We start from the raw sequence: 18,442 nt of genomic DNA on the forward strand, positions 1-18,442 counted from the left end.
GGTGTCATCTGGGCTGACAGGGGAGGAGATAAATAGCACTGGGCGGAAGGTGAGGAGCTTCATACATAAGCAGTACTGCTGAACTAAAGGGCAGCTCCCACTTCACTTAGTGGACAAACCCAGCTCAGCTGCTCGGGGTGACAGATAAGGTTGCCAACTCTCACTGAAGCTATTCTGGGAGATTCAACCCTCACCCCCCCCAACATAACATGATGTCATTTTCTTAAAATATCCCATTAAAATCTCCTGGATTGCTTTCAATAGTCACTGGAAGATCGATGCTGATTCTGGGAGACTCCAGGCCCATCCTGGAGGGTTGGCAACTCCAGCAACAGATCAAAAGAAAACTGCCCACCTCACAATAAATCTTCAATCTTTGCTGCCCCTGCGTAAAGGATACAAGGCTGTGAGATACCAAATCCCAGAAATCTCTGGTTTTATCCTTTTATAGGCTGGAATGCTGAGCCAAGCAGAAACCAGGAGACCCAATCCTGATAAAACGAAAGAAGGAAAATCCTTGGCCAAGCCCAGCTGTTGGCATTGGCTGTAGCTACACCTTGAGATTCTACACAGCTGAGACTCATCCAGGGTTCAGTACACAAGGAACAGATGGCACCAGCAGCTGGTTCCAAACCCAGCTGAATTCCTGTGACCCTTGTAGCAATAACATTCCTGGCAGTCTCAGAGTGGGGAAAGGATCCCACTGAAGACAGCCCTCCTCACTGCCCAATGGCGACCAAAGCTGGATGAGTTTGGAAGCTGGTAATACGTCCGGATCTCTGATTTGTTGTTAAACAGTAATTCTGGCGAAAGGTTGACTATAAAGGGGGAGATGCAGGGACACGTGCACTGTTTCCTTAAATCTGTAGCAAGAAGCCAGGCAGGAGGAGGCTAGGGAGGTTCTGGGGCAGAAGCTCTGCAGGGAAGCAGGGTGGGAGACTGAGGTGTACAGAAGGCGCAGCAGAGGAGGCTAGTTACACTTGAAAGAAGTGAGAGGGGTCCCGTATTGTACCTTGCTGCAGCGGTAGCTGGGGTCTGGCAGCAGTTCCCATGATGTAACAAGTGCTATGGAAGCAGCCGTGCTGGACATGTTGACAATGGCGGCCTTCCTGCAGCTCAGCCCTGTCTGCGTACTCTGCTGGGCAGCCTTCTTCAGCAATGGCAGGAACTCCTGAGGGAGATACCGATGACTGTGTTACGACAGGGGTGACACCACTGTACCAGGGAAGGAGCCCATCAATTATGTTAATGTCAGGGAGAGGGAGGCTCTAAAGATGGAGTCTGTGATTCAGGCAGTTGGTGCATCCCATAGTTCTTGGGAATATGATGACTGGCAAACCCTTCTATAGGTCAGAGTGTGCTCTCCCTGAAGGGAGCCTGCTCTGCTCCTTCCGAGAGGTGAGCCCTGCTGCAGGCACTAGCCCTGCACAGTCCTTTTGTGCATGGTCTGGGCCTGTGCCCAATCTCTGGGTAGGAGCATCATGGGGAAGGGGCTCCTTGGCAGGGCACAATCTGGCCCTCACCCTTATAGCTGCATGGCCCTCTGGTACAGCCTTTGAACCAGAAGAGAACATGTGATATACTGACTGAGGAACTAAGGGATAACAACCTACTACTGCGACCAGCTAGTGGAGTTATTTCATTAGCCCAAGTGGTAGAAGACTGTGCTTTGGTGCTCAAGGTTCAAAGGGGATGTTAGAGCATCTTTCTTGAGTCTAGTATCAGAGGGATAGCCGGCAATATCAGATATTAGGAATGGCAATATACAAAAACCAGTAGGAGAACACTTCAACCTTCCTGGCCACACAATAGCAGATGTAAAGGTAGCCATCCTGCAGCAAAAAAACTTCAGGACCAGACTTCAAAGAGAAACTGCTGAGCTTCAGTTCCTTTACAAATTTGACACCATCAGCTCAGGATTAAACAAAGACTGTGAATGGCTATCCAACTACAAAAGCAGTTTCTCCTCCCTTGGTGTTCACACTTCAACGGCTAGAAGAGGGCCTCATCCTCCCTGATTGAACTAACCTCGTTATTTCCAACCTGATTCTTGCCTGCATATTTATACCTGCCTCTGGAAATTTCCATTACATGCATCTGACGAAGTGGGTATTCACCCACAAAAACTTATGCTCCAATACATCTGTTAGTCTATAAGGTGCCACAGGACTCTTCGTTGCTTCTCTTGAGTCTGAAGCTACAGACCACCTTGTTTTTAAAAAATGAGTCAAAAATTTGTCTTAGCCAAGCGTCTCAGCTCGTTCCAGGGCAGTCTTGGCTTAGTGTCAGAGGAGTTTCCTGGATGTCAGGTGTATTCTTACCTGGCTCACCAGCAGAGGCCCAACTGTGTTAGTTAGGTATACAATTGCCATGGTCTCAGCGTTCTCATTCTCCATTGTGGTCATCCGTGCGATGCCAGCATTGTTTATCAGGAGATTCAGTCCATGTCCCTGCACATGGTCTTCCACTCTCTGCACAGCTGCCTTTATGCTGTTTGGATCTGTGACATCTACAGACAGCACAGGGGATTCAGAAACATCCTTCCTATAGCAGCTCTGCCCTGTCTATCAGCTCTACCAGCCCATTTAGCTGTTGACCCTGTCTTCGGCTGGCCAATGAAAGCAGCCTCACTAACTCGCTTGCATCTCCCTCAAGCCCCTCTGGGAACTCTCCCACGCTGCCTCTGATTCCAGGGGCAGGGGAAATCCCTTGACATTTGTAAATAATTATGCTTATCCTCTTTGCACTGCCTCCTTAAAACCTACCTGTGCTGTGGTGTCTGCAAATCACACCCAGGCAGGTGCGTGCTGAGCTGAGATTTCATTTCTGTTTCTTAACCAAACTGTGTCCCATTTGCCTGCTTTGCTGTGTCTGGCACTGGGATCTGTCTGGGGTAGGGACTGTCTTCTTTATTACTGGTCTGTGCAGCACCTAACACAATGGGATTCCGATCCTGGATTGGGAGTCCCAGCTGCTAGCATTATACAAATTATAAAGCATCATCATGATGTTTTTTCTGGATCCAAATAGAAACCCACAGCTTTCAATCTAATGTGGCTTTTATTTTAGATCCTGGAAACTCATAAGAAAGAATTAAAGTTCCCATGAGAGAGCACAGTGTGTCTCTCTCCTCCGTAACAAGCTGCTGAACCTCTGAGAACAAAACGGCTGCTGGCTCTGCATGCAGGGAGAGGTTATTGGAATTTGCGGGCTAGGAAACTGCAAACAATGTGCAGCAGTTGCACAGAGACACCATGCTACAGGTGCCATGGGGGTATTGCAAGATTTGGTATGAGATGAAATATCAGTCCCTTGGGCACACTTAATGGGGACTTAGGGTATGTCTACACTACGGGATTAATCCAAATTTATATAATTTGAATTTTGGAAATAGATTGTATAAAGTCGAATGTATGCGGCCACACTAAGCACATTAATTCGGTGGTGTGCATCCATGTACCAGGGCTAGCGTCGATTTCCAGAGCGTTGCACTGTGGGTAGTTATCCCATAGCTATCCCATAGTTCCCGCAGTCTCCCTACCCATTGGAATTCTGGGTTGAGATCCCAGTGCCTGATGGGGCAAAAAACATTGTCGCAAGTGGTTCTGGGTACAGCCTCACCCCTCCCTCCATGAAAGCAACGGCAGATAACCATTTCACGCCTTTTTTCCTGGGTGAACACTGCAGACTCCATACCACGGCAAGCATGGAGCCTGCTCAGCTCAAGACAGCAGTCATGAACATTGTAAACACCTCGCGCATTCTCGTGCAGTTTATGCTGAGCCAGGACCAGAAAAACGAGGCGAGGAGGCGGTGGCGACGGCAGCGCAGCGACAACCGTGATGAGGACATGGACATGGACACAGAATTCTCTCAAACCACGGGCCCTGGTACTTTGGAGATTATGTTGTTAATGGGGCAGATTCTATCCGTGGAACGCCGATTCTGGGCCCAGGAAACAAGCACAGACTGGTGGGACCGCATAGTGTTACAGGTGTGGGATGATTCCCAGTGACTGCGAAACTTTCGCATGCGTAAGGGCACTTTCATGGAACTTTGTGACTGGCTGTCCCCTGCCCTGAAGCGCCAGAATACCAGGATGAGAGCAGCCCTCACAGTTGAGAAGCAAGTGGCGATAGCCCTGTGGAAGCTTGCAACACCAGACAGCTACCGGTCAGTTGGGAATCAATTTGGAGTGCGCAAATCTACTGTGGGGGCTGCTGTGATGCAAGTAGCCAAAGCAATCACTGAGGTGCTGCTATGAAAGGTAGTGACTCTGGGAAATGTGCAGGTCATAGTGGATGGCTTTGCCACAATGGGATTCCCTAGCTGTGGTGGGAAGATAGATGGAACCCATATCCCTATTTTGGCACCGGAGCACCAAGCCACCGAGTACATAAACCGCAAGGGGTACTTTTCAATGGTGCTGCAGGCACTTGTGGATCACAAGGGACGTTTCACCAACATCAACGTGTGCTGGCCGGGAAGGGTTCATGAAGCTCGCATCTTCAGGAACACTAATCTGTTTAAATGTCCACAGCAAGGGACTTACTTCCCAGACCAGAAAATAACCATTGGGGAAGTTGAAATGCCAATAGTTATTCTTGGGGACCCAGCCTACCCCTTAATGCCATGGCTCATGAAGCCATACACAGGCAGCCTGGACAGGATCAGGAGCTGTTCAACTACAGGCTGAGCAAGTGCAGAATGGTGGTAGAATGTGCATTTAGCTGTTTAAAAGCTGGCGATCGTTACTGACTCGCTCAGACCTCAGCCAAACCAATATCCCCATTGTTATTTCTGCTTGCTGTGTGCTCCACAATCTCTGTGAAAATAAGGGGGAGACCCTTATGGTGGGGTGGGAGGCTGAGGCAAATCGCCTGGCTGCTGATTACGCCAGAGCGATTAGAAGAGCACACCAGGAAGCGCTGTGCATCAGAGAAGCTTTGAAAACCAGTTTCATGACTGGCCAGGCTACAGTGTGAAATTTCTGTTTGTTTCTCCTTCATGAAAACCCGTCCCCTTTATTGACTCATTCTCTGTAAGGAACCCACCCTCCCCCTTCCCCCAGCTTGCTTTCAAAGGAAATAAAGTCACTATCGTTTAAAAATCATTTATTCTTTATTAATTGATTATAAAAAGAGGGAGAGAACCCGGGTGGGGTTTGGGAGGAGGATCGGCAGGAAGGAAAAGGCCACTAAAAAAAGGTTAAAAATATGACAGCCTTTTGCTTGGGCTGTCCACTGGGGTGGAATGGGAGGGTGTATGGAGCCTCGCCTCCCCTCCCCCCCCCCCGCATTCTTACACGTCTGGGTGAGGAGGCTATGGAACATGGTGAGGGTGGAGGGGGGTTATACAGGGGCTGTAGCGGCACTCTGTTATCCTGCTGCCATTCCTGAAGCTCCACCAGACGCCGAAGCATATCTGTTTGCTCACACAGCAGCCCCAGCGTTGCATCCTGCCTCCTCCGATCTTCCTGCCGTCACCTCTCATCTCGAGCGTCTCTCCTCTCCTCACGTTGGTCCCTCATGTCCTCACGTTGGTCCCTCCTGTCCTCACGTTCACTGACTTCTTTCCTATACTTTGAAACTGTGTCCTTCCACTCATTCAGATGAGCTCTTTCACTGCGGGTGAATTCCATGATTTCTGCGAACATCTCATTTTGCGTCTTCTTTTTCCGATGCCTTATCTGAGATAGCCTTCGGGACGGAGGAGGGAGGCTTGAAAAATTTGCAGCTGCTGGAGGGAGGGAAAAAAGGAGAGAATTTTTTTAAAAGATACATTTTGCAGAACAATGCTTATACTCTTTCACGGTGACCAACACTATTCACATTACATAGCACATGTGATTTCTGTGCAAGGTCCCATTTTGCCTCTTAATATTGAGTGCCTGTGGCTTTGCTGCTAGAGATCACAGACGCGGGTCCGGGCAACAGAATTCGGCTTGCATGCGGCCATGGTAAGCCATTGTCTTTTGGCTTCTGTGCCCTCCTTTCCCACATACCAAGCAAAGCCCGTTAAGTGCTGCAGTTTTCCTGTTAACCTTCAGCAGCAGAAAACAAACTACACACCCCCCCCCCATACAATTCTCTGGATGATTGCTTTATCCCTCCCCCCCACCGCGTGGCTGGTATCAGGGAAGATCCCTCCTAGCCAAATGTGAAAAGCTCAGGGCGAATTTCCACGCCCCCTGCCTCCCCCCCCCCCCCACGCTTGGCTAACTGCAGGGAAGGATTTCTTTTCAGCCACAGGCAAACAGCCCAGTAGGAACGGCCACCTCTGTCCCCTTAATTAAATTCCCATATTTCAACCAGGTTACCATGAGCGATATCACTCTCTTGAGGATTACACAGCGAGATAAAGAACAGATGTTGCTTGAATGCCAGCAAACACCAGGACCATACGGTGCCAGGCTTTGTCATGCAATGATACCAGATTACTTGCTGCAAGCATGGCGTGGTCAAGTGTCCTACCATGGAAGACAGAATAAGGCTGCACTGCCCAGAAACCTTGTGGCAAGGCTTTTGGAGTACCTCCAGGAGAGCTTCATGGAGATGTTCCTGGAGGATTTCCGCTCCATCCACAGAAACGTTAACAGACTTTTCCAGTAGCTGTACTGGCCGCGAATGCATCCCAAGTCCTCAGGGCAAAGTAATAATTAAAAATGCTTGCTTTTAAAACAAGTTTTATATTTTAAAAAGTAAACTCACCTGAGGTCCCTTCCATGGGGTCATGGTCTTGGATACTGGCTTGGGAGGATACTTCAGTCAGACTGAGAAAAAGATCCTGGCAGTTGGGGAGAACGGAGTGCTGGTGCTCTCCACAAGCTCGTCCTCCTCCTCCTCCTCCTCTTCCCTGTCCGCAGAATCCTCAGGTGTAGCTGATGAGATTATCCCCGCCACGGAATCCACGGTCAGAGGTGGGGTAGGTGGTGGCGGCCCCCCCTAGAACTGCATGCAGCTCGGCGTAGAAGCGGCATGTCCGCGGCTCTGACCCGAAGCGACCGTTTGCCTCCTTTGTTTTTTGATAGGCTTGTCTGAGCTCCTTGACTTTCATGCAGCACTGATCTGACCCCCTATTGTGGCCTCTCTCCATCATGCCCTTAGAGATTTTTTCAAAAGTTTTGTCATTTTGTCTTTTCGAACGAAGTTCTGCTAGCACTGAATCCTCTCCCCATATAGCGATCAGATCCAGTACCTCCCATACAGCCCATGCTGGTGCTCTTTTTCGATTATTGGCCTGCATGGTTACCTGTGCTGATGAGCTCTCTGTGGTCACCTGTGTTCTCCACGCTGGGCAAACAAGAAATAAAATTCAAATGTTCGCGGGGCTTTTCCTGTCTACCTGACCAGTGCATCCGAGTTCAGATTGTTGTCCAGAGGGTCACAATGGTGCACTGTGGGATAATTCCCGGAGGCCAATACCCTCGAATTGCGGCCACACTAACCCTAATTCGAAATGACAATATCGATTTCGGCGCTACTCCGCTCGTCGGGGTGGAGTACAGAAATAGATTTTAAGACCCCTTTATTTCGAAATAAATGGCTTCGTTGTGTGGATGGGTGCAGGGCTAATTAGATTTAACACTGCTAAATCCAAATTAAAGTCATAGTGTAGACCAGGCCTAAGTGGATAAGGCATAGAACCCGCACTGGGTTTGTACCTTCAGCACTAAAATCATGGGTCTCTTCCACTTGAGTTAAGAGTAACTCTATTAGCGGTCAGCCATTACAGCGGGACAGAGTGGGTGTGACATGCTCCACTCTGAACTGTTAGTGCTTCACAACCATGCACAAGTGTGGCACCACATTGTGCCACCCATGGAGAATTGGGCCCCTCGTCTTCCTCCCAAGGCCTCCCATGTCTGAATGAATAGATGCAGAGATGGCTACATACCCAGCTGCAGCACCACCAGGTTTGGATGCTTCAATGCCAGCTCCATTACCTCCTGGAAAGAGAAACATTTTCACTTGGTTAGAAAAATCCTGGAAGATGATCAGTGTGTAGGATGGCTCTGACCTCAGCTGTGCAGTACCTGGGATTGGGTGAAACCCTCAAGGAAGATGCTGGTGACTGAGCATGGAGCAGCCAACTCCCGGAACTCCCCTGTCCCACAACAAGTGGCATGTGGGTGAGTGAACCAGATACCTCAGAGAGGTTCCTCTGCAGCCTTGTGCAGTGGGGATGGGGTGTCACAGGAGACCCGGTTACAAAATTTCACCACATAAGGACATAAGAATGGCCATATTGGGTCAAACCAAAGGTCCATCTAGCCCAGTGTCCTGTCTTCCGACAGTGGCAAATGCCAGGTGCTCTAGAGGGAATGAACAGAACAGGTAATCATCAAGTGACCCATCCCCTGTCTCCCATTCCCAGCCTCTGGCAAACAAATGTGGAAATGTAGGGGGCCTGGGTGATTTCTCTGTCCTGTCTCTGACGGAGTCAGCCCTCTCTAGATACCTTTAGGGCATGGGGTTTATCACAGGCCACAGTGGAACATTTTATAACAAGCCCCTTGTTAAAATATTGGTAGCATCTTGCCTCTCTATTCCTGAGCTGAGACTCAAACTAGTGTTTGAGTTTTACAGTGAGCTCTGGGTTTCTCATTTGAGCCTCTCAAATGCTTTTAAAGGGAACCCGCTCCTTATCTTATCCCATCTTTGCAGCCTGTACTGCAGGGAAACCCAATTCTCAGGCTGTTTCTGGGCCATCAGTTGCCCAAACCTTCCTGTAAAGACCAGATTTCATCCTCACCTTGCTTTGGGATCCATCCGGCTCCCTGGTGGTGGCAAAGATCCATTCTGGTGGATTTGGTAGCTCTAGAAATCGCTTCACGAGTCCCAGGCCAATTCCTCGATTGGATCCAGTCACCAGAACGCTCCCGACATTGAACTCTGCCATTGTCACTGAGCTGCAGCTTCCAGCCACTTGCTCCCCACCTGCAGCTCAGCTTAAATAATGATGCTTGGGCTCCTCCTAACACCAGTGTTGGATCTAGAGTTAAACCTCTTGATTAAAAGTTATCTAGTGTTGGCAGTTCAGGGATCTGAATAACACCCCACTTACTCACACCTTGATTACAACATTAAGGAAGGTGGGTGAGGTGATAACTTTTATTGGACAAACTTTTGTTAGTAAGAGAGACATGCTTTGAGCTTACACAGAGCTCCTCTTCCAGTCTGGGAAATGTACTGAGCGGATATGTTTACACTGGAATAAAAGGCCCCTGGTTGGCCTGGGTCAGCTGACGTGGGCTTTTGGGGCTCAGGCTACGGGGCTAAAAATTTCTATGTAGATGTTCAGGCTTAGGCTGGAGCCTGGGCTCTGGAACATTCCTTCCTTGTGGGGGCCCAGAGCTTGGGCTCCAGACACAGAGGCGGATTAAGGGTTTGTGTGGCCTTGGGTCAGAGAAAGTTGGGGGAACCTCCCTAGTCCTTCCGCCTGCAGTCTCATCCCCCTTCCGCCCCTTCTGCCTGTGGCCCCCCTATGGCCCCACCCTGTTCTGCCCCTTCCCTCCACCGCCCTGCCATGTTCCACCCGCCGTCTACCCCATTTGAACCTCTGACTGAGGCCCCGCAACCCGTTTGCCCCTTTCTACCTCCCCCTGCAGCCCAAAGACTGGAGAAGTTCTATTCTCTCCCCCTACCCCTCCACCAAGGCCACAACAGGGAGTGAGAGCTCCCCCAGCCCAGAGGCCGTGGCATGAAGCTAGGGCTCTACATGTCCCAGGGCTGCAGCCGGAGTCTGGGTGCTAAGCTTTACCCCGCCACCCCACACTTTTTCTAGGAAGCAGGGTTGGGGCACAGTGGTTTGCCCTGCCCACTCGCCCGGTGCTCCTGCCGGGGTATAGGGTTGGGGCACGGGGGCTTCCCCCACCCTGCCCGCCTGGCAATCCTGCTGGGGAGCGGGGTTGAGGAGTAGGGGCACACATTTTTCTGGAGCCTCCAATTGGCTGGGGCAAGGGTCCTGTCAGTCCAGTGGCTAATCCACCACTGCTCCATCCCAAACCTGTATGTCTACATAGGAATTTTACAGCCCCGCAGCCAGAGGCCCACAAGCCCGAGTGAGATGACCTAAGCCAGCCATGAGTTTTTAGCTGCTGTGTAGACATACACAGAGTATCACAGCTAAATACAAGGTGGAACCGATTGTTTAGCATAAGTAGTTAACACAGATTTCAAGGGACCATTCAAGATGAAGGGGCCCATAAACACCTGGCCAGTCATGGTTGGTGAGATTATGTTAATGGGTTATAGATTGTTATAATAAGCCATAAATCTAGTGACTCCACTCAATGTGCAGCGGCAGTCAAAAAAGCAAACAGAATGTTGGGAATCATTAAGAAAGAAATAGATAATAAAAACAGAAAATATCATATTGCTTCTATATAAATCCATGGTACGCCCACATGTTGAATACTACGTGCAGACATGGTCGCCCCATCTTAAAATAGATATATTGGAATTGGAAAAGGTTCAGAAAAGGGCAACAAAATGCTTAGGGGTATGGAACGGCTTCCATCTAAGGAGAGATGAATAAGATTGGAACTGTGGCGGAAAAGAGACTAAGGGAGAATATGATAGAGGTCTATAAAATCATAACTGGAGTGGAAAAAGTAAATAAAGAAATGTTATTTACTCCTTCTCATAACACATGAACTAGGGGTCACCAAATTAAATTAATAGGCAGCAGGTTTAAAACAAACAAAAGGAAGTATTTTTTCACACAATGCACAGTCAACAAGGACCAGAGGATATTGTGAAGGCCAAGACTAACAGGTTCGAAAAAGAACTAGATAAGTAAATGGAGGATAGTTCCATCACTGGTGATTAGCCAGAATGGGCAGGGATGGTGTCCCTAGCCTTGGTTTTACCAGAAGCTGGGAATGGGCAACAAGGGATGGATCACTTGATGATTACCTGTCTATTCATTCCCTCTGGGGCACCTGGCATTGGCCTTTGTTGGAAGACAGGATACTGCGCAAGATGGACCTTTGGTCTGACCCAGTTTGGCCGTTCTTATGTCTGTATTCAGTCCATGATTTTCAGTGTCTAGCAAAGTTATGAATTTAAGCTCCCAGGCTTGTCTTTTGAAGGTGCTGTGCAGCTTTCCTTTGGTTTTGAGGACTGAGAGGTCAACTATAGAGCGATCATTTTGTGAAAAGTGTTCATGATAATGACACATGTGGTCTGATTTCCAGAAATCCATGGCTGTATGTCAGACTGTATGTGCACCTTTGTGTGCACTGACAACAACTATGTATTTGAATAATTTAGCTATGTGTTGTGACAGACCCAGACCAGTGGGGTACAGGAGTCTGGTAGAGGGCAAATATACTGGTCACTGGATGAGTAGTTTTCTGTTCCCTGACTGACCAGAGCAGGGGCTGCACTAGAGTAATCAGGAACCTGCTAGAACCAGTTAAGGCAGGAAGGCTAATTAGGACACCTGGAGCCAATTAAGAAGAAGCTTCTAGAATCAATTAAGGCAGGCTAATCAGGGCACCTGGGTTTTAAAAGAAGCTCACTTCAGTTTGTGGTGCGAGCGTGAGGAGCTGGGAGCAAGAAGCGGAGAGTGAGAGAGTGTGCTGTTGGAGGACTGAGGAGCACAAGCATTATCAGACACCAGGAGGAAGGTCCTGTGGTGAGAATAAGGAAGGTGTTTGGAGGAGGCCATGGGGAAGTAGCCCAGGGAGTTGTAGTTGTCATGCAGCTGTTACGGGAGGCACTATAGACAGCTGCAGTCCACATGGCCCTGGGCTGGAACCTGGAGTAGAGGGCGGGCCTGGGTTCCCCCCAAACCTCCCAATTGACCTGGACTGTGGGTTCTTCCAGAGGGGAAGGTCTCTGGGCTGTTCCCCAACCCACATGGTGAATCTCTGAGGCAAGAAAATCCGCCAATAAGTGCAGGACCCACCAAGATAGAGGAGGAACTTTGTCCCAGTGTGCAAATGGGCAGATAGATACATAACTGGCCAGCTAACCAATTTCCACTCTGAGTCATGGTAATTGTAGGCACAGACAGTAATGGAGTTTAGCCCACATGCAATCACAGTAATTGCAGGCACAAATAATGATGCAACTGAGTCCAGGAGCTGTGGATTTCTTTCTTTGGAAAATCAGGCCAGCCATGTTTGCAGTGAGAAACCACGTGATCATAAGAAAGAGAACAGTATCAATGTCAGTACTCCCCTTATTATGTGCTTCCCTCTGCTATGCCAAGGCTGGTGTGGGGTAGTTAGACCATTCATTTCATTCCTCTTTTCTGTGCTTGTTCTTCCTTGTTTGCACTCATCCCACTAGTGGGGGAAGGAAGGGATTTTTGTTGTGGGAGGGGAATTGTTTGAGACTTGGGGTGTTCTTATACTATGCAGAGGCTGAATCAGAGCTGGTGCATGCGATTTGTCCTGAAAGTGCTGTGAATTGCAGCCATCCTTAGATTCTGTGGCAGGAAGTTCTCCAGTCACTGGATGGCTGCTGGAAAGGCTCCATGTTCCACCCACACTAGTTTCACCCTGCCCACTGGGAGTTTCACCATCCCTCAGGAAGTTGTGACTTTGGTGGGATGAGCAGTTTCTGAGATGGTGTTCCCTGCCCAGAGAGTCCATGGGTCTAGAGGGACAAAAGGATAGACTTTACAAAAACTAGACAAGCCATTTACAAGACAAACTTTGCCTCTCTACAAAGGAAAAAGGACACTAAACTATCTAAACTGCTACATGCCACAAGCAGCCACAACAGTAGTTCCCTTAACCCACCCAGCAATATTGTTAATCTTTCCAGCTATACTCTTAGCCCAGCAGAAGAGTCTGTCCTATCTCGGGGCCTCTCCTTTTGTCCCTCCAGACCCATGAATATGATACAGTTCTGCGGTGACCTAGAATCCTACTTTCGACGTCTCCGACTCAAAGAATATTTCCAACATACTTCTGAACAGCATACTAACCCACAGAATCCTCCCTACCAGCACTACAAAAAAAAGGATTCTGCGTGGACTCCTCCGGACGGTCGAAACAACAGACTGGATTTCTACATAGATTGCTTCCGTCGACGTGCAAAGGCTGAAATTGTGGAAAAGCAACATCACTTGCCACATAACCTCAGCCATGCAGAACACAACGCCATCTACAGCCTCAGAAACAACCCTGACATCATAATCAAAAAGGCTGACAAAGGAGGTGCTGTCGTCATCATGAATAAATTGGAATATGACCAGGAGGCTGCTAGACAGCTCTCTAACACCACATTCTACAGGCCATTATCCTCTGATCCCACTGAGGATTACCTAAAGAAACTACACCATCTGCTAAAAAAACTCCCTGACAAAGCACAGGAACAAATCCGTACAGACACATGCCTAGAACCCCGACCAGGGGTATTCTATTTGCTATCCAAGATCCATAAACCTGGATATCCTGGACGCCCCATCATCTCAGGCATTGGCACCCTAACATCAGGCTTGTCTGGTTATGTAGACTCTCTCCTCAGACCCTACGCTACCAGCGCTCCCAGCTATCTTCGAGACACCACTAACTTCCTGAGGAAACTACAATCCATCGGTGATCTTCCAGAAAACACCATCCTGGCCACTATGGACGTAGAAGCCCTCTACACCAATATTCCACACAAAGATGGACTACAAGCTATCAGGAATAGTATCCCTGATAATGTCACAGCTAACCTGGTGGCTGAACTTTGTGATTTTGTCCTCACCCACAACTATTTCACATTTGGGGACTATATATACCTCCAAGTCAGCGGCACTGCTATGGGTACCCGCATGGCCCCACAATATGCCAACATTTTTATGGCTGACTTAGAACAACGCTTCCTTAGCTCTCGTCCCCTAACGCCCCTACTCTACTTGCGCTACATTGATGACATCATCTGGACCCATGGAAAAGAAGCCCTTGAGGAATTTCACCATGATTTCAATAATTTCCATCCCACCATCAACCTCAGCCTAGATCAATCCACACAAGCGGTCCATTTCCTGGACACTACTGTGCTAATAAGCGATGGTCACCTAAATACCACCCTATACCGGAAACCTACTGACCACTACACTTACCTACATGCCTCCAGCTTCCATCCAGGACACACCACACGATCCATTGTCTACAGCCAAGCTCTAAGATATAACCGCATTTGCTCCAATCCCTCGGATAGAGACAAGCACCTACAAGATCTCTATCAAGCATTCTTAAAACTACCCACCTGCTGAAGTGAAAAAACAGATTGACAGAGCCAGACGAGTACCCAGAAGTCACCTCCTACAAGACAGGCCCAACAAAGAAAATAACACAACACCACTAGCTGTCACCTTCAGCCCCCAACTAAAACCTCTCCAGCGCATCATCAGAGATCTACAACCTATCCTGAAAGATGATCCTTTACTCTCACAGATCTTGGGAGACAGACCTGTCCTCGCTTACAGACAACCCCCCAACCTAAAGCAAATACTCACCAGCAACCACACATCACTGAACAAAACCACTAACCCAGGAACCTATCCTTGTAACAAACCCCGATGCCAACTCTGTCCACATATCTATTCAAGTGACATCATCATAGGACCTAATCACATCAGCCATACCATCAGGGGCTCGTTCACCTGCACATCTACCAATGTGATATATGCCATCATGTGCCAGCAATGCCCCTCTGCCATGTACATTGGCCAAACCGGACAGTCTCTACGCAAAAGAATTAATGGACACAAATCTGACATCAGGAATCAAAATACTCAAAAACCAGTGGGAGAACACTTTAACCTGTCTGGTCATTCAGTGACAGACCTGCGGGTGGCTATATTACAACAGAAAAACTTCAAAAACAGACTCCAACGAGAGACTGCTGAGCTAGAATTGATATGCAAACTAGACACAATCAACTCCGGTTTGAATAAGGACTGGGAATGGCTGAGCCATTACAAACATTGAATCTATCTCCCCTTGTAAGTATTCTCACACTTCTTAACTGTCTGTACTGGGCTAGCTTGATTATCACTTCAAAAGTTTTTTTTCTCTTAATTAATTGGCCTCTCAGAGTTGGTAAGACAACTCCCACCTGTTTATGCTCTCTGTATGTGTGTATATATATCTCCTCAATATATGTTCCATTCTATATGCATCCGAAGAAGTGGGCTGTAGTCCACGAAAGCTTATGCTCTAATAAATTTGTTAGTCTCTAAGGTGCCACAAGTACTCCTGTTCTTCTTTTTGCGGATACAGACTAACACGGCTGCTACTCTGAAACCTCCTAGAAAATGTTATTGCTACCAGGAATGCCACCTTATATGAGAGGTACAGCAAAGAACATGTCACCAGCAGCTCAAAAAGTAGCCCCATTAGCCTGGAAAGGACCAAGTGAAGGTACCAAGCTGGGACCAGCTGTCATACGTGAGGGCATAGTCTGAGACCTTTTAGGAAACGACTCACCAAGGGGTTGGCGAAGACAGACCAGCAATCCACACCCTCCACGCCTGGATGGAAGGCAGAGATAGCGGCCAGGTGGACCTTTATTGATGACATGGAAAGCCCTTGCTGTTTGAGGTGGAAGAGATAGTCCCATATCATAGGTATCGACGAACATGTTGGAGATCAGAGATATTGGGAAGGCCAAATTGTGAATCTTTTCCATTTGGCTAGGTAGAGAGCCCTAGTGCAGGGTTTCCTACAGCCAAGGAGGACTTGTCTAACTGGATCCAAACAGGCAAGCTCTGTCAGGTTCAGCCATGGAGCTTCCATGCCATAAAGTGAAGCAACTCGAGGTTCGGATGCTGGAGACAGCCATGACTTCTGTACATTGAGGTAGAAGGCCCAAGTCATTCAAAGTAGCTCTTGTGAAGCTTACTTGCACATCCACTTGCACCTTGGAATGGCCCTTGATTAGTCAGTCGCCAAGGTACGAAAACACCTACACCTGACACTTGCATAGGAACACGGCCACGGCTACCATGCACTTAGTAAACATTCGAGGAGGCGCTGACAGGCTGAACGAAAGGACTTTGAACTGATAATTATTGTGGATCTTGGCCGGTGGACCCAGGGCTGCCTGCCTCCTACTCCCACTCAAAAGGGAACCATCACACTATCTCATCCTTTACATGTCTCATATGAACTACCAGGGCTTTAATTAAATTTTTGTGTGAAATTGAGGCAAATTTAAAAACATTTTAAAAATCAAAAATATGAAAAACTTTAATGCATTTTATTTACAGTGTCATTATTCATACTAGTCTGGCTAGGATCATAGATTCTAGGACTGGAAGGGACCTCGAGAGGTCATCGAGTCCAGTCCCCTGCCCTCATGGCAGGACCAAATACTGTCTAGACCATCCCTGATAGACCTTTATCTAACCTACTCTTAAATATCTCCAGAGATGGAGATTCCACAACCTCCCTAGGCAGTTTATTCCAGTGTTTAACCACCCTGACAGTTAGGAACTTTTTCCTAATGTCCAACCTAGACCTCCCTTGCTGCAGTTTAAGCCCATTGCTTCTTGTTCTATCCTTAGAGGCTAAGGTGAACAAGTTTTCTCCCTCCTCCTTATGACACCCTTTTAGATACCTGAAAACTGCTATCATGTCCCCTCTCAGTCTTCTCTTTTCCAAACTAAACAAACCCAATTCTTTCAGCCTTCCTTCATAGGTCATGTTCTCAAGACCTTTAATCATTCTTGTTGCTCTTCTCTGGACCCTCTCCAATTTCTCCACATCTTTCTTGAAATGCGGTGCCCAGAACTGGACACAGTACTCCAGTTGAGGCCTAACCAGCGCAGAGTAGAATGGAAGAATGACTTCTCATGTCTTGCTCACAACACACCTGTTAATGCATCCCAGAATCACGTTTGCTTTTTTTGCAACAGGATCACACTGTTGCCTCATATTTAGCTTGTAGTCAACTATAACCCCTAGATCCCTTTCTGTCGTACTCCTCCCTAGACAGTCTCTTCCTATTCTGTATGTGTGAAACTGATTGTTCCTAAGTGGAGCACTTTGCATTTGTCTTTGTTAAACTTCATCCTGTTTACCTCAGCCCATTTCTCCAATTTGTCCAGATCATTTTGAATTATTACCCTGTCCTGCAAAGCAGTTGCAATCCTTCCCAGTTTGGTATCATCAGCAAACTTAATAAGCGTACTTTCTATGCCAATATCTAAGTCGTTGATGAAGATATTGAACAGAGCCGGTCCCAAAACAGACCCCTGCGGAACCCCACTCATTATGCCTTTCCAGCAGGATTGGGAACCATTAATAACAACTCTCTGAGTACTGTTATCCAGCCAGTTATGCACCCACCTTATAGTAGCCCCATCTAAATTGTATTTGCCTAGTTTATCGATAAGAATATCATGCGAGACCATATCAAATGCCTTACTAAAGTCTAGGTATACCACATCCACAGCTTCTCCCTTATCCACAAGGCTCGTTATCCTATCAAAGAAAGCTATCAGATTGGTTTGACACGATTTGTTCTTTACAAATCCATGCTGGCTATTCCCTATCACCTTACCACCTTCCAAGTGTTTGCAGATGATTTCCTTAATTACTTGCTCCATTATCTTCCCTGGCACAGAAGTTAAACTCACTGGTCTGTAGTTTCCTGGGTTGTTTTTATTTCCCTTTTTATAGATGGGCACTATATTTGCCCTTTTCCAGTCTTCTGGAATCTCTCCCGTCTCCCATGATTTTCCAAAGATAATAGCTAGAGACTCAGATACCTCCTCTATTAGCTCCTTGAGTATTCTAGGATGCATTTCATCAGGCCCTGGTGACTTGCAAGCATCTAACTTGTCTAAGTGATTTTTAACTTGTTCTTTTTTTATTTTATCTGCTAAACCTACCCTCTTCCCATTAGCATTCACTAGGTTAGGCATTCCTTCAGACTTCTCGGTGAAGACCGAAACAAAGAAGTCATTAAGCATCTCTGCCATTTCCAAGTTTCATGTTACTGTTTCTCCCACTTCACTGAGCAGTGGGCCTACCCTGTCTTTGGTCTTCCTCTTGCTTCTAATGTATTGATAAAAAGTCTTCTTGTTTCCCTTTATTCCCTTAGCTAGTTTGAGCTCATTGTGTGCCTTTGCCTTTCTAATCTTGCCCCTGCATTCCTGTGTTGTTTGCCTATATTTATCCTTTGTAATCTGTCCTAGTTTCCATTTTTTATATGAGTCCTTTTTATTTGTTAGATCATGCAAGATCTTGTGGTTAAGCCAAGGAGGTCTTTTGCCACATTTTCTATCTTTCCTAACCAGTGGAATGGCTTGCTTTTGGGCCCTTAATAGTGTCCCTTTGAAAAAGTGCCAACTCTCCTCAGTTGTTTTTCCCCTCAGTCTTGATTCCCATGGGACCTTACCTATCAGCTCTCTGAGCTTACCAAAATCCACCTTCCTGAAATCCATTGTCTCTATTTTGCTGTTCTCCCTTCTACACTTTCTTAGA

General features: G+C 47.5%; 1 protein-coding gene across 1 annotated transcript; it reads right to left on the reverse strand.

Annotated features, from left to right (window-relative positions):
* Window positions 1–285: 285 nt before the first annotated feature.
* LOC117886656 (short chain dehydrogenase gsfK-like) lies at window positions 286–9,005 on the reverse strand. Its single transcript, XM_034788660.1, has 5 exons — window positions 8,755–9,005; window positions 7,897–7,948; window positions 2,322–2,509; window positions 1,013–1,171; window positions 286–491 (listed from the first exon to the last, which is right to left on the reverse strand). Exons 1-5 carry the CDS (start codon window positions 8,899–8,901, stop codon window positions 438–440), a joined length of 600 nt encoding a protein of 199 aa, XP_034644551.1. The 5' UTR covers window positions 8,902–9,005; the 3' UTR covers window positions 286–437.
* Between the last annotated feature and the right edge of the window lie 9,437 nt (window positions 9,006–18,442).

The sequence above is a fragment of the Trachemys scripta genome, chromosome 13 (assembly GCF_013100865.1).
Source record: "Trachemys scripta elegans isolate TJP31775 chromosome 13, CAS_Tse_1.0, whole genome shotgun sequence".
In the NCBI taxonomy this organism is placed as follows: Eukaryota; Metazoa; Chordata; order Testudines; family Emydidae; genus Trachemys; species Trachemys scripta.

Bases quoted from the DNA above. Each gene is read 5' to 3' on its own strand.
- LOC117886656 (XM_034788660.1), bottom strand. From the start codon at position 8,901: ATGGCAGAGTTCAATGTCGGGAGCGTTCTGGTGACTGGATCCAATCGA. The intron at 2,510-7,896 runs GTATGTAGCCAT...TGCTGTCTGTAG, and splicing joins CCTGGTGGTGCTGCAGCTGG to ATGTCACAGATCCAAACAGC. The intron at 492-1,012 runs GTACAATACGGG...TCGTTTTATCAG, and splicing joins CCAGCTACCGCTGCAGCAAG to GATTGGGTCTCCTGGTTTCT.